This window comes from Bubalus kerabau, chromosome 8 (assembly GCF_029407905.1).
Source record: "Bubalus kerabau isolate K-KA32 ecotype Philippines breed swamp buffalo chromosome 8, PCC_UOA_SB_1v2, whole genome shotgun sequence".
Taxonomy (NCBI): Eukaryota; Metazoa; Chordata; class Mammalia; order Artiodactyla; family Bovidae; genus Bubalus; species Bubalus kerabau.
The window spans coordinates 79,449,044-79,470,081 of NC_073631.1; the positions used below are offsets into that span (position 1 = coordinate 79,449,044).

Sequence of the window (21,038 nt, forward strand, 5' to 3'; positions counted from 1 at the left end):
ACATCACAAGGAGAGTGAAAAAGAAGGAAGGTCCCAAAGCTTTGGCTCACCAGGCCTCTGACAGCGAAAGGAGCCAGTTCTGTGCAGAAAGGAAGACAGAGATGGCCACCAACAGGAATGCCAGATGGAAATGGCTAAAAATCCCCAAAGACTCTGAAACCCATCATCTCTTCATAGCAGGTTATTGATAAATGATGCCCCTACTAATGATTCGCAATTTATTGATCATCAGAACAAGAGTAGCAGTGTTAAAGAAGGGAACACTTATCCACCCAGGGGGCCCCACTGGCCGAGCCCTCAGAGCTCCGCCTCCCCAGCCCAGCTCTTGCACACTCAGCTGCTTCAATGCCAGTGTCCTGTCTTCAGACCAAGGACTAGAGGCTGCAGCCAGGAAGGGACAGGATGAGGGGGTGTGGTCGAGGCGCAGGAGAGGGAGGACAGAGCGTGGGGGGAGCACGGGCCAGGGAAGGTGGTTTAAGAGAAATGAAGGCCTCTGGGGAAACCCCATCTGACCTGGCGACTGACCACATCGACCTCTGCCCTCTCCTGGCTTCAGTCTCACTGTGTGCAATCCAGCGTGGGGCTGAATGAGCCCCTGCAGGCTCTGAAAGCATTCAAACTCAACTCTAGTGCCCCTCAGCACCCACATCCCACTGCTCCTATTGCATGGGCTGTGGAGATACTAACAGGCTCCATGGGGCACTCCAGCAAGAGGGGACGACGATGGCCAACCTGCTCGGCCCTGAGCTGCCGCCACTCTGCTCCACAGAGGCCAGGATTTGTCAGCATTACTGACGAAGTCCCATTTGTCATTAATAACACAAGAAGAATCAGGTTCGCTGGACCCAGCCCACCTGCCAGGTCAGCGTCCCCCTCACCTGCCCTCACCCTAACTTCTACTTACACACTGCTCATTTACCCACTGCCTGTCCACAGGCGCCCCCACTGGCCACTGCCCCCTGCCCAAGCAGCCTCCACTCAAACCTTCCCCTCAATCTGGCCTCTAACCAGGAGCAGCTTTGCCCATAACTGGTCACTTCATCCACCAAGGGCCTGTCCCCCAAAACCATGACACCCAGGGGCCCCAAAGGTGAGCTAAGACGCCAACTTCCTGGCTGGCCTTCCAGCCTAGCTCACCATCCTCTGCATTCAGGAGGCCAGGCCACAGAATCAGATACATCTATGCAGGGTCCAGGGCAGCCTGGTGTTCACCTCTGAGAATCTTAGAAGTATGCATGTCACCAACTTATAATAAAGGTTTTTTGAAAGTCTGGCTGTCCACATATCTTTAATACCTAATTAGCTGAATATATTTTGAATGTGTATTTTTTTTCAGTTTTAACTTTTTTTCATTCATTTGCCGATCTCCAGTTAAAGGTACCAAAATAAGAAAACTAAAATTTTTTTTTAATTTTTAATTCACAAAAAGAAATCAATTTGGGAAATGTAAATAAGTAAACTTGCAAAAGGTGTTTTTGTGCATTTTAGGCATTTCTACTGTTGCAGCAATCGAAGGAGGGCAGGGGGACTTCTGGGACCCACGTCCACCTCCCTCAAGAAAGCCTTCAGGGGTCCCTGGTATGCAGGACCTTCCCAAGCTTCCAACCAACCAGGCAGCCCAGGATACTCTACCAACTCACTCCATCTGTCATCCCTTCCAGCAGGTTCTCAATTGCACTAACAGATGTGCAGTTAACTGGACAATCACTTAAGATAAATCTTTCCTCAAGAACTGTCTCACTCTAGGGACTTCCCTGGTGGTCCACTGGCTAAGGTGCCTTGCTTCCAATGCAGGAGGCCTGGGTTTGATCCCTGGTCAGGGAACTCGATCCCACACGCTGTAACTAAGACCTGGTACAGTCAAATAAATAAATAAAAATAAATATATATTAAAAAAAAAAGAACTGTCTCACTCTAGATCACCAACAAGGACCTACTGTGTAACACAGGGAACCATACTCAATACCTTGTAATAACCTATAAGGGAAAAGAACCTGAAAAAGAATATACACATATGTATAACTGAATCACATCTGAAACTAACACAATAGTAAACAACTATACTGTAATTTTTTAATTGTATAAAAAAAAATTTTTTTTTAAGAAAAACCATTAAAAAAAAAAAAAAAAAAACTATCTCACTGAGGAACATTTACCAAGAACTGAGAAAATTGAGGAGGGGGAGAATGGGGCCTCCAGAACCATCAGAAATGACTTTTGCCATTTGAGCATCTCTTCTCATTCGACCTCCACTCCAGCTGGGTACATCGGGTCTACCCATGACCTGAGCACAGACAAGCTGGCCCTTACCAGTTCAAAGATGGGTCAGGGAAAGAAGAGCACACGCCATTTACTTCTACTTATTATAGTGAACTAAAAATACCCAGACTGCAAGCAAAGCCATGTTTGGATTAAGAATTTAGCAAAATGGTACTTGTATGTTTGGAGGTCTGACTTGTGATTGGCTAATTCCTGTGATGGTCGAAGCACTCCCGGTGGAGTGGACAAACCCCTTTCCTGCAAATGCACAGAATCAAGATGCTCCAGAGCCCCAGGGACAGAAGCCACCCCGCTGGCTCACCCTGAGCCACTCCTTTTTGGGAAGGGGAGACTTGATGATTTGATGTCTGCATTGCCTGGGGATCCAGCATCTTCCCTGCCAGCCCATTTAACCTGGGATCCCATTTAATTCTCACAACAGCTCATTTCACAGCAGAGAAAATGTGAGGATGTGAGGAAACTGAAGCACCAGCTTAAGGATGGGACAGGGGGCCCATCTGTTTCCTTGGGCAGGAAGCCCCAAACCACTCAGGAATACCTGAATCTGGAGACTGATGGCTTGAACCCTAGGAAGTGTTCATGTACCAGACGCGGCTGCAGAGGAGCAGTTCCTCAGGACTGACCTAATAATATTCAAGGCCTGATGAAGGAAAGCTGGTGCTGGGGTGTGGGAAAGAGTGGCAGCACAGATCTCACATGGGCAGCACACCCTATGGTGGGGGGCAAGGGGGGCAGGCTCAGGCCTGGGTACCCTGGGGAGGGGACACAGGACTTAGGGTCAAGGACATAGGTCCAAGCAGCATGATGCCACCAGGAGTCCTAGAGAGAGAGAGAGAGAGAAACTTCAAGGTCTAGCCCCTGACCATCGGGCCACAGAGCCCAGAAGTAGAGGCCAAGAGTGGGTTCCACTGCCCTGGATTTCTGCCAGTCCAGGCTCACTCAGAGCCCTGGATGTCATGAAGCCGACACTCCCATTTTACAGATGAGGAATCTAATGGCCGGGGTCACAGCTCTGCAAGGGCAAGCCAAAGCCAGTCATCACACTCACTGGGCACGTAAGGCACTTCCCACTCTACCTCCATTCCTCCCATGGGCAGGTGCCATCTGGCCAAAACCAGCAATATATATAACTTTAAATTATTATTAAAAATCACACCAACAGAATTAATCTGTGGTGTTTCTTTTAAGAGTGCATTGCACACCTTAATTAGGTCCACAAGTCTGAGAAAAGGATCTGATTTGGGTATTGAGAGCAGACAGGGTCCAGATGCCCCAGAGCAGGAGCCCAGGGGCCCTCGGGGTACCAGCCTTAGGCACTGCCACTCTCCTGGGAGGGTAAGAGTCCTCTGTGCTCAGTTGCTCAGTCATGTCCAATTCTTTGTGAACCCATGGACTGCAGCCCATCAGGCTCCTCTGTCCCTGGAAGCCCTGGGACTCCACATTCAAGGCAGTACTTTTTGCTTTGTCTTTTACACAGAACATGACAAATCTTTTCATCTGTTTTCCCCATAGAAATGAACTTTCTACCAAGCAGAAAACAATATCGTTCCCCACTTGCCGTCCAAGGAGACCCTCGACCCCTCCATTCTCACACAAGTCAGAGCTGGTCAGGCCGCTCACCTGCCCTGGCAGAGATTTCTTTCTCGGTTTTTATGAATCTCTTACTACACTCCTCTCTATCCTGCGATATCAAATGCTTGACCCACACAAGTTGGTCCTGTGCTCACAAGGGTCAGAATGGACCACCCTGTTTCGAGATGATGCTGGTGGATGCACCACCAGCAGAGCATCAGCCTGAAAAGGGAGCTGACGACAGTGGTCCAACATACCACAGGAGGACAAGAACATTCCTGATCCTGAGCATCCGAATCACCACGCACGGGATCTGTAGGAGATGCTTTAGGAATCTCATAACCATGCAAACCATCCCTCCTGCTTTTGGACTTCCTCTGTCCACTCAGAGGTCCCCAGGCCTGCAGCAGACCTCTCTGTGGCCTCGGCCAGGGACATCTCAGCACTGCAGCCTCTGCTGCTTCCTGTGAAGCATGACTCACGGTGCCATGCCCACGACCCAGGGGCACCTGTGGCCTCCCTAAACAACACAACGGTCAACAACCAGCCTCTCCCCCAGTTCAGCTTCTTTTTCCAGAGCAGGGGCTACATACTGAAATCACCTGAGGGTGGGGGGTACTTATCCACTCTAGACCACAGCCCAGATCAGCTGCCATGGGCTCTCTGGGCAGAGCAGCCCTTGGGGGTTCAATTCGCCCAGGCAATGCTGACACGCAGGTCCTGTCTCCTGAGAAGTGGGCTCAGACCAAGCATGCAGTCTGAGCGTGCTGAGCACCCTATTTTTACACACAGTGTGTGGACCCTGCAATCCGCCTCACAGGGATGGTGCAGCAAGCCTGCTGTCCACCCCGTCTCATTCCACTCTTGTGCTATTAAGTCTCTTCTCCCGAGTGTGAGACCACACCAGGCCGTGGTAACCCCACGCACTGAGCCGAAGCCATCTCTCCATGCTGCTGAGAAGCTGAAATGTGGATCTATGCGCCACCCACCATCTCACCCTCCCAGCTCCAGACCTTCCTTAGCCAGACAGAAGGCCCCCTACCGCCTCATCCCAGGCCCTGACGAGCACTGTGAGGAGACAGAGTGGCTAAGAAACCAGCAGGCAAGCCTCCCAGTGTTCCAGAAAGACCAGCTCCATCTAAGCCTCTCTCCACAGAGGACACCTGACGCCTGGATAGCTGGCCTCATGGTCTAGCACACGTGATTCCTTTTCAACTGGGATTTAGCCAGATTTGAGCCAAAGCTTTCCCACAACCAGGGCTTCCCTGGTTGTGCAGACAGTAAAGAATTCGCCTGCAATGCAGGAGACGTGGGTTCAATCCCTGGGAGGGGAAGATGCCCAGGAGAAGGGAATGGGTACCCACTCCAGCATTCTTGCCTAGAGAATTCCATGGCCAGAGACGCCTGGGGGGCTACAGTCCATAGGGTCGCAAAGAGTCAGACACGACTGAGGGACTAACTCTTTCCCACAATCAAATCCCTGAGCATCTCATCTAGCTAAGCTAGAAAGGTTCTTTCTTTTGACTGGACTAACGCACAGTTCCTTGGAAGAAAAACTATGACAAACCAAGACAGCATATTAAAAAGCAGAGACATCATTTTACCAACAAAGGGCCATATAGTCAAAGCTATAGTTTTTCCAGTAGTCATATAGAGATATGAGAGCTGGACCATAAAGAAGGCTGAATGCCAAAGAATTGATGCTTTTGAACTGCGGTTTTGGAGAAGACTCTTGAGAGTCCCTTGGACTGCAAGGAGATCAAACTAGTCAATCCTAACGGAAATCAATCCTGAATATTGACTGGATGGACTGATGCTGAAGCTGGAGTTCCAATACTCTGGCCACTTGATGGGAAGAGCCAACTCATTGGAAAAGACCCAGATGCTAGAAAAGATTGAGGGCAGGAGGAGAAGGGGATAACAGAGGATGAGATGGTTGGACAGCATCAACTCAATGGACATGAGTTTGAGTAAACTCAGGGAGATAGTGAAGGACAGGGAAGCCTGGCATGCTGCAGTCCATGGGGTCATAACAAGTTGGACATGACTGAGCGCTAACAGCAACAACACACAGCTGACAATACCTGGGATCACCACGGACAAAAAAACGCAGCCCCAACAAAATGCACAGTAGGGACTCCCAGAGGCAGAGCTCCGCAGTGCAGGCAGGGCACCTTCACCCAGCACCTTGCCAAGAAGCACTGGTTCTCTGCAGCCACGACACAGGTGACCCACCTTGGACACACTGGCCAGGACAAGGCAGGCTGCGCGGTGGGGCGGGGTAAGCACAGGGCACTCACGTGATGGTGTCGATCATGTCCAGGCCCATCTCCACACAGCAGTGGGCGTGGTCAGTCTTGGGCTGAGTGAGGCCAGACACGCAGTAGTAGCAATCTCCCAGGATCTTGATGCGGCGGCAGTGGTTCTCCTTCAGACAAGAGGGCAAAGGGCAAGTTAGCAATATACCCGGGGCCGCCAGAGCACCTGCTCCTCTGCCACCAGAGGCTGAGCTGGAGGCACAACCTAGACCAGTGTTCAGGCAACCCCCCCGACAGTCAGGGCACCTCCAGAGCGCAGGCATTCCCCATGGCTGGGACTAGGGTCGCTTTGGGGCACCCCACACTGCCCCACACTCCTTCAACGTTCCCGCCCTTCAGTTCACCAGGGCCAAACCCACAGACCCTTCAAGGTTGGGAGGCCACCCCACGCCCAGGAGCCAGCTCCTCTCCCCAGGGAGGGGTCCTCTCTCCCAAGAGGGGCTGGGACAGTCTGACCACCAACTCAAATCATCATGTGATGGCTCTTCTGGAACATGCTAGACCCCTACCCACCCCAGGAAGGGCCAGGCCACACGGCTCTGAGCGCCCCATAGCTTAACCCAGAGTTGAGGTCCACAGGCCATGTAAGCAGCTCTCCCCAAAGGATCACCAGCCGGGGTCTAAGCCCTAACCTCACCATTCACAGGGAACACCTCAGAAAGGCATCCTATACCACACAAGGTCTCCTCGGACATTTACACAACGGGAAGAATGCTGGCCCCACCTCGCCCTCAAGTTGAAGACAGGGAGACACAGGAGACACTTGCTACCATCCATCCTGCACCAACCCATCGGGGCTGGCTACGATGATGATGGTGGCTGTCGGCTTTATACAAGGAGAGCCTTAAAACAGCATTTCTGGGACATTTTGTATTCAACACCCCTTTATACCCCGTAAATAACTGAGGACCTCAACAAGTTTTCGTGTAAGTAGGTTAGAGCTATGGATATTGCCACATAAGAAGCTACGACTGAGAAGCTTTTTTAAAAATGTATTAATGTATCTAAAGTAATACACGACCCTCTTCCCTTCCTCCTCCCTCCATGGAACATGTCACTGTTCACTAGGACCCCAAAGTCGGGAGAGTTGGAAGAAAAAAGGAAGTGAAATAGATTAGTGCTGCTTCAGATGATACAAAGGATTCTGAAGACAGCATCGTCCGTGGGGAGGGTAAAACTGTTGATTCAAGTTAAGAGTGTTGGATTATTTATGGATTTTATTTATATGTTTTTCCACTAACCTTGAAGAACTTTAATAAAGGAAACAAAAACCATTAAAAATAAATAAAGTAACAGTAGCCAATCCATTATGTATTAACAAGAGTATGTAACAAATTTTATGAAAAATTATGACACTTTCCAAAACAGGCACTGTGAGAAGCAAGGTTTTGTTCTCCCTTTTGCCAGTCTCGGTATCTGTCTTCAGAAGACAGCTGTTTTCTGTGTTCCATGTTCTGATTCTATTCTATTCTGTCTGTTCCAGCTGATTCTATGTTCCACCATTCACTCCATGGTCTCTCCTGGAGGACGTCTGTGAAGGAGACGGGCCTCACACCACCTGTCCTTGGATGAGACACATCTCACAGCCCCTGGATGGTCTGGAAGCCCAGAGCTACACTGACCCCACTCTGAGAACACACTCTATAAATTATATTTAGTTCTGCTCTTCATTTTCTTACAAACGAGTTGCCTCCTGCAGGTTTTCTCGAATGCTATGAATTCTCAGCGCCCTGGGATGGGAATTCTCAGCCTTCCCCACCCATGCACTGCCGCAGGACACTCTCCACCAGGCAGAGGGGTGGGGGACAGGCCACGGCCAGCATCCCGATGCTCTTCGGAGCGGTGATCCAGGCATCAGTGGAGGGGGCGTCCTCTATGCAGATGACTCAGTGCCCCGCTCCTCCCACGGGGACACTCGGTCAAAGAGGAGGAGGAGAGTGGACGCTGCCCCTGTCGGGAGGGCTCTGGGAAAGCCCAGTGACTGGGTCTGCCTCAGCCTGAGCCCTGAAGGCACCTGCTGTGATCAGGGAGCTGGCCTCAGGGAGGTCCAGGATCTGGCCACTCAGCCTTCAAGTGACCAGGGGCAGTCACTCATCCATCAGACACCTGCCTCCTCGTCTGCAGAAGGGATTTCCCAGTGTCCCATGGGCAGACTATGCTGCGGCTAACAGAGTCAGGGAGCCCAGGGCCAGCCAGGTGCAGATGTCCACATCATGGAGCCAAGGGCCAGGCTTCTGGCAGGCAGCCTTCTCCAAGCCAGCAGGCAGCACTGGGCTCTCTTCCGGAATCTCTAGCATGTCCGCCCCCACCTGTCTCTTCACTGCCAGGACACGTGGTGTAGATCATTGAGGGACAGCTCCTTCCCCCATCCCCTCACCACCTTCACACTCAGGCTACCTTCACTGGACCCAAGGGCCCAGGATGAGACGAGGGTCCACTGCCAGGTTCCACTGTTCCCTGGGCACAGAGACCCTTAGTGGAAAGCTCATGAACCCCAAACTCGTCCAGCTTTCCTCCCAGCTGTCCATCTGGGGAACTAAACCCCTCCCTCTGAGGAGCCCACAGAAGTGACAGAACCTACTCCACTTAGGCACTGCTCCTGCAGAAGATTCCTCAAGGTCACCAAGGCCCGATTCTGGGGACCTCATGTATGACAGGTGTCCCTATCCATCAGCATCCCCCTGGGGCATGAGTGTGGGTGACCATGGTCGTCCCTGCATCCCCCAGCTCGTGTTCCTGGCCGTCTCCAGGCCCCATGATCCCAGCCTCCGGTTTATCTCTGTGTGTCCCCGAGAGGACTCTCCCTAGACTGGAAGGTGTGGACAGGTGTGTGTGTGTGTAAGTGAACGGACCATAAATTCGATAGGCTGGTCAGAAGTGGCAGCTGTACCATCAGATTCGAAGGAAAATCAGAGGCCATGGGTGGGGCTGCCCCAAACGGCCACCGTGTGAGCCTGACTGTCCCCTGTGACACAGATGCTCAGAGTGGCCGCCATGGAAAGGGGAGTCTCTGTGGGGCTGGGGAGGCTCTCTGATGGCCGGACCCTCAGGACAGGAGGCGTTGGAATAACGAGGTGTAAATGAAGATGAAGGCAAGCGGTGCCGCATCAAGGGAGGACGAGAGCATCTAGCAGGTGACATCCAGGCCACAGGCTCACAGGTCCACCACATTCTGGGGAGAGCTTCCTAGAGAAGAGCCATCCTCAGCTGGACCCGTTGACACAGTCAGGACTGGGAGGATAATTACAGTCAGTCAGTGACACACATGTTTTTGGCGACCATCCTGAGGTGGTCCCTTCCAGGCCGGCTCCACCGCAGGGCAGCCAACACAGCCCAGAACAGACTAGGGAAGTGAAATGCTAACCCATCGCCTTGGTTTTTTTTATCTCAACTGTACCGGCTTTGGTTAACGAGCTTAAGAGACCAAAAAAGGTTTTTTCCGTTGCTTTGGGTGTTTTAGATTACAACACCTCCCTGTAACTAATGAAAGCCGGCTCCTGGAGTTCCCCAGCAGGAGTGTGACAGCTGAACAGCTGTTTCCCAGCCAAAGCAAGAAAGAAAATGGAGGGGGAGGGCCGGAGGAGCTGGCTCAGAAGGGACAGCAGTGACAGGGACATGACAGACAGAGCCCCCTCAGAGCAGCAGAAGACCTGCAGGGGGATCCAGGGAGGAGGGTCTCACGCTTTGGTTTCCAGACATGTTCTGCAGGCTCGCAGGTCAACTCTGGACCTGACTGGCCCTGCCAGAGAGGACGGCAGAGATCCTCAAGTTCAAAGGCTCTGTGAGCCTGCCCCACTGGCCCCAGGCCTGGGAAGAAGCAGAAAATTCAGTGGGATCAGGAAGACCCACTGCAGTTTCAGAACCCAAAGATGCCCAAACCTCTCTGGGGCTGAGGCTGACTCTGAAACGGGAGTTCAGAGAGGCCAGAGGCCATCAGGTGGACCCTGTGCTGCACCTGGATTCTGGGAAGGCAAGGACGCTCCCAGGACCTGGTGGCAACCCCCAGGGGAAAGGGAGGTGCAGATGGAGAGCTAGAAACGACCCAGCGACTGCATCCAAAACCCAACTGGCCGAGTCATACTAACTTTGCACGGTATCTGGCCATCAGTGGGAAAACAACGGGTCCCAGAGAGGCTGGCTCAGTCAGTCAATAAGTTGTGCCCAACTCTTTGTGTTCCCGTGGACTGTAGCCTCCCAGACACCTCTGTCCATGGGATTTCCCAGGCAAGAGTACTGGGAAATGACAGGTTGTCATTTCCTTTTCCAAGGGATCTTCCTGACCCAGGGCCTGAACCTGCTGTCTCCTGCCTGCATCTCCTACAATGGCAGGCATATCCTTTACCACTTGAGCCACATGGGAAGCCCCCACTGAGGCTTCAATAATAAACAATAAACAGTCAATAACAATTCAATAATAAACAGTTCACTAATAAACAGTCACATGTACATATCTGCTCCTGGTCTCCAGAAGGAACAATGGAGGGGCAACCCGAGACACAGCACAGATGCATAAATGCATGGGGTGGGAGAGACGGTGGGGCAGGGCAGTATGTTGGCCCTGCAGATACTTGGCAGTATCCAAGTATCTTGTCTTGGAGTCTCCATTGTGGGATGGAGCCATGCCAATATTTTATGTACTTGAAAAGAAAAATTAATTTAAAACACTGATGCCTAAAAATCAAAACCAAAATAAATTAAACCTAACTGTAACCTCACTGGTAGCATGATCACACAGCAGAGAACTATTCCAAGTGAGGAGAAAATACATATTTGACCGTATATCAGTGCTGTGTGCTATGCTTAGTCACTCAGTCATGCCCAACTCTTTGCGACCCAATGGACTGCACCCACCAGGCTCCTCTGCCCATGAGATTCTCCAGGCAAGAATACTGGAGTGGGTTGCCATGCACTCCCCCAAGGGATCTTCCCAACCCAGGGATGGAATTCAGGTTTCCCGCATGGCAGGTGGATTCTGTATCCTCTGAGCCACCAGGATATACAGCTTCTCTGGTAGTTCAGTGGTGAAGTATCCGCCTGCAATGCAGGAGACACAAGTTCAATCCCTAGGTCAGGAGGAGGGCATTGCAACCCACTCCAGTATTCTTGTCTGGAGAATCCCATGGACAGAGGATCCTGGCAGGCTGCAGTCCATAGGGTCGCAAAGAGTTAAACACAACTGAAGTGACTGAGTACGCATGCACACACACACTAGTGGGATGTAATCCAAGGACAAGATAACCACAGAAACTACTAAAGAAATCTTAGATTGTATTCAGTGGTCTTATTGAGGGTAATAATATTGTTGATGCTATTTTGAATCAATTGTACATAAAAGAATGAAACAAAAAATTATAATACTGTCATTAGAGTTTCCAACATCAAAGGAAAAGAGACACAAATGTAAAAATCAAAGGACTAAGTGAATTGGAAATATCCATATGAACTCAGAATTTGTTTCCATTTTTCTAAAAAACATCTTCCACCTCTGTCTTTTGGAAAGTCACAGGGCCAGAGACAACCCGGATTACAGGCTGGAAAACCCATTTCCTGCTGAGAAAAGCTAGAGCTTCTGAAAAATGCCACATCTGTGTATGAGGCAGGAATATGCTAGGAGGGTGTGGGCCAAGTCACCAGGAAGCAGGAGGTAACCTCAGGCTCATCCCCTTGGTGGATCCAGTCCTGAAACTTGATAAAGAAATGAAAAGAATCAAGCGTTCACTGAGGATAACCAAACAGCTCATGAGTAAATGTTCTTCATTCTTAAAGAATCACGAGCTAATAAATGCAGAAGAAACAAGAGGATCAGAAAACTGACCCTGAGTGTGGAAACCCTAGTGAATACAGATCAGCCAAGCTTTTGAGGCAACTGCTGTGACCCTCGGGCACATCGTCTTGGGAAGCCCATAACAACACAGGAACCTCAGATCCACACGTCCCGGTGAGAAGAGGCCAGCGAGGAGGGAGCACAGGGGAGAAGCAAAGTGATCAGGGAAGTGTCGTTAACACAGATGAGAGCTCAGGACCTAAGGCAGGCACAGAAGGTCAGCTCTTTCAGGTGTCTGGACAGGTCGTGAGAAGTACAGAGCACACCCACCCCTGGGGCTGAGCTGCCACCAAGGGCAGGAGCATCAGCAAGGAAAAACCAAAACCAAGACACACCTGGCACATCCACTGAATACAATGTGTGTATCCATCTGGTTTTTTGGTTTTTGTATGCTATGAAGGTCTGATATCTCAGGGGCCTTGCTGGTAGGAAAGGATGCCTCCTGCTTACCAGGGCTGGCTAATTCCTGGAGACAGTAGACAGCTTGTTCCTATCCCACTGGCAGATCAGAGCCCACACTTTTTCTGTGGACTCTCATACTCCTGCCACTGTTCCCGCCCTAATCACCAGGGTAGGGACCAGGGGGGCAGGAGACACCGACAGCCCAGAGCCCTCACCATCCACACTGTCCAGCCCTGTGTCTGCTCATCGCCATGGAAACACCTATAAAGCCCCGTCCCCCTCTCCTAGCCTCTCTGCCTCCTGGGCACCCAGTGGTCCCTCCTCTGCGGGACGGTGATTGATAGAGTATCCTTCTCTGGCCTTAGCCCCCCCGCCATCACTGTCACCTCTGAAAGATGGAGCATTTTCTGCCATATCAGTAAACAAGGATGTCACAGCCATCGGAGATTGCAGCCCTCCGTGTGTGAGCCCGTGAGCCCTGAGGGAACTCAGGAAGGAAAAGAATACCTGCCATCTAGCAGCCATCAGACTGCAAGCACTCACTACCACTGAGCCCAGAGGAAACTCAGGACATGAAAAACCCAGGAAGCGGCCCCAGATAGCTGAGGGCATATCAAAGGGATGATTCCACTGAGCCCAGACTTGCATCTTCCCATATACAGAAAAGCACTAAGTTCCTTAACTTGGGTTATCTGTTTTTAATTAAAAATAATTTTTTGATGACCAGACTATCTGCCCTTTGTTGCAAAACTTCTATATAACCTGGCTCTCTCCTTGCTTCCTTGGAGCAGTTCTCTCGGGATCACTTGAGATACTGTCTTCCTGGGCTTGAAGTCCTAAAAATTCCCACCAAATTAAACGTAACTCTCAGCTTCTGGGTTGTGAACATTTTTTAAGTCGACACCTCCATAAATTAAAATCCACAGGCACCACCCAGACATACATCCATCTCACGTGAATCCTGACTGAAACAAATGAGCTCTGAAGAAGAGACGCGTTTGAGACAAGCAGGGTGACGATGCCCAGAGCAGGACTCAAACTGGCACCGGCCACAGCGTGCCGGACAGAGGAGCCACTCTCCAAGGCTGCAAGGATGTGGCATGGTGGTGGGTAGGATCTGGGGGGAGGCTGCAGACCCACAAGACTGGCCGGATGTTAGTTCCTATCAAAGAGGATTGTGAGTGCCTGGGGGCGGTTGCTATGTTACTGTCTCTAACTTCGTGCATGTGTGAGTTTCCTAAAACCTTCAAGGGCAGGGTTTACATCTGACTTGTTCCCGCTGCATCCCCATTACCCAGGACAACTCGGGCACACAGTAGAGACCTGGCAGCTGTTTTCTGAACCCAACTAAGGACACGTGCTTTCTCGGTGACACACAGAGGCACCACATCCTCTTCTGCACGGCACTCCGGGCCCCTCCAGGCCACCCTGCCTCTCCCTTCACTGCTCCTCCGCACCGAGGCCTCAAGCCAGCCTTGCTCCCCACATCTCGCTCGTCCCTCTGCCTGGAGCACACCTCCCCACATCCCCACATCTCGCTCGTCCCTCTGCCTGGAGCACACCTCCCCACAAAGGGACCTCAGCCACTGCAGCTTCTGAACACAGTTTCCTCCAGCAAACGGGGTGGGTGTTTCCACAGTGGCCTAACACAAACGACAGACTCATTAGACTTCCAAACATCTACTGGTTTTTCAACAAACAATATTTATTCCCTGCTAATCAAAGGATAGTTAAAGAAATCCAGGTTCATTATCCAGGATGCAGAAAGTTCAGAAAATTAAATATTATATCTTACAGCTTAGCAATAACCATGGTTACTCTGGGATATTCCATTCCAGACTTCCTTTTTCTCTCTGGCACTCGTGAGTGTGTGTATAGAATGTGCACACGCAGTGTGAAATTCCATTCTATTCTATTCTATATGCAACTTTACATTCTACTTTGATCACTTGAAATCGTACCCTTGGGTCGGTTTTCCAAGCTGAGCTCAGGTGATGGTCCCATGGCCGCCCCCTCCAGGCTGTGCTCACGATATCTCTTTACATCCTGACCATATGTCATTCAGCAAAATCCGGGTTTCACAAAACTGGCTCCAGGTCTCCCTGGCTGGGTTGTAACCTCCCTGGCCAAGGCTCTCTGACTCCGTTCGGGGCTCCAGTCCGCCCCTCACCCCACCAACAGCATGTGCAGGCAGCTTTGCAGAAGGAACACTGTCGAGCAGAGGCACAGCTGGACTCTGAGCACGTGTCAGGCCTGGAGAGGCACAGCTGGACTCTGAGCACATGTCAGGCCTGGACGTGGCCAGCTCCATGCGGCCGTGGGACCAGCTGTCAGAACAGGAAGGTATGACCCCCTGAAATGACCCAAGGACAGTTTCCTGAGGGGGAGGAAGAAAGATAGGGATAGGAAGGATGGACAGGAACATACAGCCAAGCAGCTTAGAACTGGGTGGGGAGCTCCGCCCTCCGACAGGCCTCCATGGGTCCCTTTCAGAATCATCCAGAGTAACACAAGTAACTGGGAAATAATGCCCTCACTAACACAAGTCATCACGGTCATCCATCAGGCACTGGACCCCTTACACTCCTGGCCAAGTGCTCCTGTGTCGGGTCCTCATGGTCTGGGAAGGCTTCCAAAGCGTCTGAGTTTAGGGACAACAAGGACTGGCCAAGCCCAAGGGCTGATGTCCCCAGGGAGAGCCCCCGGCAGACCCCGCATACCCCAGGAATGCTTGGACCTAAAGAGGGGAAGCCTCTGCACTCGTCCAAGCTCTCTAACCACCCATGATGTGTGCGGGTCAGCTGCCTGGCCCTGGGCACTGGCCTGAATCCAATGCATCCCTTCTCGTGCCTGGCAATGGCCACGCCGGGGTCGAGATCAAGCTCTTGCTGGAAACAGTCCCTGAAGGATTCCTGGTGTTAAGACCAGAGCTGAGGACCATGCTCTCACCTGCCCATAACCCCTGAGGACCAGTCCGCCTGGCCCAGCCGACATGAGGCCAACATGGACCCAGGCTCATCTCCGTGGCTGGCACACCAGGAACCTTCCCCACTACCCCCACGCCTGCTGGAAACTGCCAGGGGGGCATCTGCTTTGTCCAGGGAGACCACTTTCCCATGGGAAAAACTGACATCCAGAGATGATGGGCCCACCCCCAAAAGGTGGTGGTGGAGCAAGGCTAAACCCAGAACAGGTGTTTCTCCGTAAATTCAAAGGGTGTGGCCAGTTTCTGAGATACACACAGACATCAGAGCAAACACAGATCTAAAATAGATCCAATAAATGGAGGAAAGGTCAAAAACACAGTGCACATCTGCGGTTGTCAGCCGTGGATCAGGGTAAACAAACCGTCAGCGCCTACGGAGATGCAGACAAGCACACTGTGAGTCTAACCACCCGCCAGGGGCCTTCATAAAGGAGGATGTGTTTGCATCCCCGGGGTCGCCACACCTTCCACACAGGGCGCTCGGACATAAAACAAGCACATACACAAGGAAACACGTCCGGTGCTCCTCAGAACAGGACACAAGCAGATAAGGGTGAAAATATACTGAAGACACAACATGTCAATGCACGAACAGAGAAAGAAAGCAATAAATAAGAAGCAAACGAGGCCATTTTAATTTTGGGCTTCTTTACGGTCAGTCACCTCAACAAGGACAAAAGATAGAAATTGCTTCTAGAGAAGAAACAATTTCTAGGGAAGTCGGAAGCTGCACTGGAAGGTACATGGCAAGTTAGACTCTGTAGATGCAAAGATCAGCGAACCTGAAGGCGCAGCAGTATAAATTGTCCAAAATTAAATAGAAAAAAAAAAACAAAAATTTTTTATAAAGATCATCATCTTGGACTTCCCTGATAGCACAGTGGATAGGAATCCACCTGTCAATGGAGGGGAGATGGTTCAATCTCTGGTCCGGGAAGATTCCATATGCCACAGAGCAACCAAGCCCATGCACCACAGCTACTGAGCCTGTGCTCTAGAGCCCAGGAGCCACAACAGCTGAGCCCATGTGCCACGGCTACTGAAGCCCACAGACCTTAGATGTGACCTGTCCCAGGAAATCTCAAAACCCCAGTGCTCAACCCACAGCACAGAAAAGGGGGCAGGCATCCTGAGATGTCACCAACTGACCCCCAGCAGTCACGTTTCAAGTCCAGGTAGTTGTCCCAGAAAAGGGCAGTGCAGGCCTGCTCCAAAGACCCCTCCCTCCACCAAGGTCAGCCCAAGTGACATCTGCCAAGGAACAGGAGATGCAGGGTGGCCCGCAGGCAGTCCACACACACACAGGGCCCCACAACCCAGCCAGTGCCTCCGCCTGCCCAGGGCCCTTCACTGGAGGTGTGACTGGGTTCATGCAGCCTCCTGCCATCTGCAAAGGCAGCAAGCACTCTGGTCCCAGGGGAGGAACCAGTGAGGCTGAAACAACAGCCAAGACCACATCTCCACCAGAGGATCCACCAGGCATGTCCTGGCCCCAGGACCAACTTCATCAGACGAAGCGGGTGGCTGTACTTACCGTGGCCAGCTCGTCAAACTTCCCGAAGAGCTCGTTGAGGAGTTTCACCAGCTCCTGAGCCGTGCACTGTGACGCCAAGCCCGTGAAGCCCACGATGTCTGCAAAGAGGATGCTGCAAGACAGAGAGGTACCAGCTGCCCTCTTCCATGGGCTCAGACAGACATCACCTGAAACCACAGCCCCCTGCGTATCCCTGCTGGATCCGGGACAAGACTGAGGTTGGGAGAAGCCGGGGGACTCCTCGGTCACAGAGGGAGGAAATGCTGGAGCCACTCAGAGTTCCTGCTGACTCCTCCCAGGACACAGGGAGCAGCTCAACGTCCACCAGGCCTGCTCCACTTTCTGGGGTGGCCTGGTGATGGGGTCATGGCTGGTGGCAGGTGAGCAAAAGTGACATGTTCTCAAGGAATGAGCAGCCCTCACACCATCTCCCCACCCCTCCCCCCACAACTGATGCCAGTGACTGAGCCCAGGCCTTGTCCAAACCCCCCAGGGGTGCTGTGCTGTGTGCAGGGCTGCCCTTCGGTCAGCTACAAGGGTGAAAGCAACATCTCTCTTAGATGCTGGGCATCCGTTTACTACAGTACCCGTGTCAGGGTAAACAACACCGTGTCTACCCACAGTACACAACCAGCAACCTGGATGCTGCAAAGACTTTAAAAGTCTTAAGTAATGAATCAACACAGAGGATCAAGGCAGAACAGAGAACTTGTAAAGCAACAGAGAGCTTCCCCCAGCTATACATTTGGAAGTGGTGGGGTTCCTGCTGATCCCCCAAGCACCTTGATCCCCCACAGGTGTGGGGATGATGGAGAGCTGACCAGGGGCCTAGCTCAGAACAAGCTGCTCCATGGGAACCATGAGGCCTGATCACAGAGTTCCTGGACCAGTACCAGGTGTCACCTCCAAACCACTCACCCCAGGGGAACACCCCTCACTCTTGAAGACACTGTATGGCCAACTTTTGTCACCTTCAGCCAAAAGCACCGTCAGCTATGAGACCTGGGAGATCACTCACATGGGTACTGGAGAGATTGACGAGACATAAACGTGCATCTCCAGTTTAAATGAAGAAAGTGATGTGTACAGGAATCTGTTCTTTTGACACAGTTGTGTTCATATCTTAATTCCTGATGCCAGATCTTAACTCAGGGTTGAATTTTCAATAATATCTCATGTCAGAAAGTGGGGACCCACATTACAGGCAGAAAGTGGGAACCCACATCTCAGAGAGGCTTCTGTGAGCAAGCCAAGTGCAGAGAGCAGCTGTGTTCACCCCAGGCCAAGTCTCATATGCCGTTATAATCCTCTAACTGCAGAAGAGCATCCCCCACTGAGACTGAGAGGAGCCTAAGGATGCAGACCTGACTTGTACATCCCACTGTACCAAACACAGAGCAACAGGAGACACATATCTGTGTTAGGAATGAATGAATGGGTAAAAACTGTGTCTAGGCTACAGGTGTGTCACTGATACTGAGAAGCTGAGCAAAGGGACTGCAAGAGTGGGCGGAGACAAACAACAGTTTTCTCCCCTCTGTTCAGTATAAAACTCAGGCTTCTTCACACCTCTGAGGATCCACCGTGTTTTATTCCTTCTCTATAACCACCCATGCATTCTCATGCCCTCCTCTAGCCTCTGGTTTCTCAGCCTCTGCTCATTCATTTAGTTCCATGAACACTGACTGAGCACTGCCCACCTCCACGCTTGGAAAGCCCCCAGCATTTCCCTGCCTGTCCACCTCCACAACCAACGGGAAACCTCACCCCTAAAGCACCCAGGTAGCGGATCTCTTACACCCCAGACCCCTGTCCTCAGGAGCTCAACATCTGGGAAAGAAGGCTCAGAGCAGGGAGGGACAAAGCACAGGGAAGCAATGATATGGTAAGGCTGGAATTCACCCACTTCAAGGACACAGCCAGGCTGGAGCAGGGTCTGGAGCCTATCCAGGGATTTTCCAGACAAACAAGAAAGGAAGGAAGGAGGAAAGGAGGAAGAAAAAAAGAAGAGGGGATTGATTCAGAAGTGCAAATAGTATGTGGAAACTAAGAACGGGTGAACCATATAATATCTTATCAAAAGCTGAGAGAGGCAGACTGGCTGGGACATGGACACAAGCAGTAAGCAGTGGGACACAAGTATCCAAGAGGAGAGGCTCCAGAGTGTGGCGAGAAGTGACGGGGAGAAGTGTTGAGACCTTGGATTCCAGAAGGACTGTCTACGTCTGCTAGTTATGGCAATGTGCTGGGACCTCAGGCAACCTACCCAATACTTTCCATGTCCGTCTTTCCATCTTTAAAATGGGAATAAGACCAGAGTCCAGATGACAGGTTGTGAGGGTTACATGGATTAACAAAGCACTTAGAATAACACCTTGCACCTACTAAGAGCTCACCAATTGCTTAGTTACAATAATTTGTGAGTGTTACAATGCAATAAATACTTATTGAAGGATCTACATGTTAGGCAGTGTTCTGGATGGATGCTTGGGACTTCGCAGTGAGCAAAAAGATTCACACATCACTGCCCTCCAGAAGTTTCCATTCTAGTCGGAGGAGGTGGATGCTCACAGTGTGTCAAAGGTGACAAGTGTAACTATGGAGGAACATGAAGCAGGGAAGACGGGTGTGGAGCTCTGAGTAAGTCAGGTGACATTTGAGTCCTGAAGGGAGGAGAAGGGGAGCCAGGAAGACACCAGACAAGGTTCTGCAGGCAGAGAGAACAGCAGCTGGCACTGTTGTGATTTTTGCTGGGTACAGAATTCTTACCTTTCTAGTTCAGCTTTTGAATAAGCCATGCGACTGCCTTGTGGCCTCCATGGTTTCTGATGAGAAATCTGCTAGAAACTTTATTAAAGTTTTGTTTTCATTATTAAACTATTTATCTTTATTATTAATCTGATGAGAAACTTTATTAAAGTGCTTCTCTCCTCCTGCTTTCAAGATTCTGTCCATGTCTTTGGCTTTTGACAGTTGGATTATGATGTGTGCAGCTGCGGTTCTCTTTGTGTTTATCTTATTTGAGCTACTCTGATGTAGTTAAGTGTTCTTCACCAAATTTGGGACATTTGGGGCCATTGTTTTTTTCAATTTTTCTTCCCCTTTTTCTCTTTGCTCAGACTCTCATCATGAGTGTGTTGCTACGTTTGATGGTGTCCCTCAGTTCTCTGTTCATTTTTCCTCATCCTTTTCTTCATTCTGTTCTTCAGACTGGATAATTTCAAGTGACTTATCTTAAAATTCACTGATTCTTTCTTCAGTCTGTTCAAATCTGCTGCTAAGCCCCAGATGAATTTTTCATTTTATTTTTCACGTTTGAAATTTCTATTCAGTTGTTCACTTACATAATTTTTATCTTTTTATTGGTATTCTTTATTTGATGAGAAATCACTCTCATATTTTCTTTTAGTTTCTTAGACATGGTTTGTTCTTTGAACACATCTGAGATAGCTGATTTTAAAGGTACTGCCAAATAAGTTCAATGTCTGGCCTTCCTCTGGGATAGTTTCTATTGACCGCTTTTTAAATATATTCTTATGTAAGCCATGCATTCTTGTTTTTAGCTTGTTTCATATGTTTTTATTGAAAACTGGGTAATATAACACGGCAACTCTGAAAAACAGATCCGCCTCAGGGTTTGTTGCTGTTACTGTTTGTTTATACTATTGCTTCTTTAGTGACTTGTCTGAACTAATTCTATGAAGTCTGTATTCTTTGTTACATGACGCTACTAAAGACTTTGCTTCATTAACTTGGTATAGTGTTCAGCTAATGACTAGACAGAAATTTTCTTAGATGTTCGGAGCAAATAAATTTCTCAATCTTTGACAATGGTGTGTATGTGAATGTTGGGACATGCTTTCAACACTCAGCCAGGCCATACTGGGCTTGGACATAACAGGACTGTAGACAGCCCAATGAAATGTCCATATTTGGGCTGTAGAAAGATGTCGCTGAATCCTGATGGAGGGTAGCCAGGAGGGCTATGGTGCAGCTGGCACTATGTGTGACAGAGGGCCTCAGCTTCCGCTCCTGTCTCAGGGCTGTCCTGCCTGCACCAAGCACACTGGCCCACCACAGGACACGCACTTAGTCGCTCAGTCATGTCCAACCCTTTGCGAC

General features: G+C 50.5%; 1 protein-coding gene across 1 annotated transcript in view; it reads right to left on the bottom strand.

Annotated features, from left to right (window-relative positions):
* Positions 1-21,038, bottom strand: part of ADCY1 (adenylate cyclase 1) — a 105,206-nt gene that overhangs the window by 54,317 nt on the left and 29,851 nt on the right. Inside the window, exons 4-5 of the mRNA XM_055590662.1 lie at positions 16,917-17,028; positions 6,153-6,280 (exon numbers count right to left, since the gene is read on the bottom strand). Of these exons, the coding sequence (XP_055446637.1) occupies positions 6,153-6,280; positions 16,917-17,028 (240 nt within the window). The remainder of the gene's footprint in view (positions 1-6,152; positions 6,281-16,916; positions 17,029-21,038) is intronic.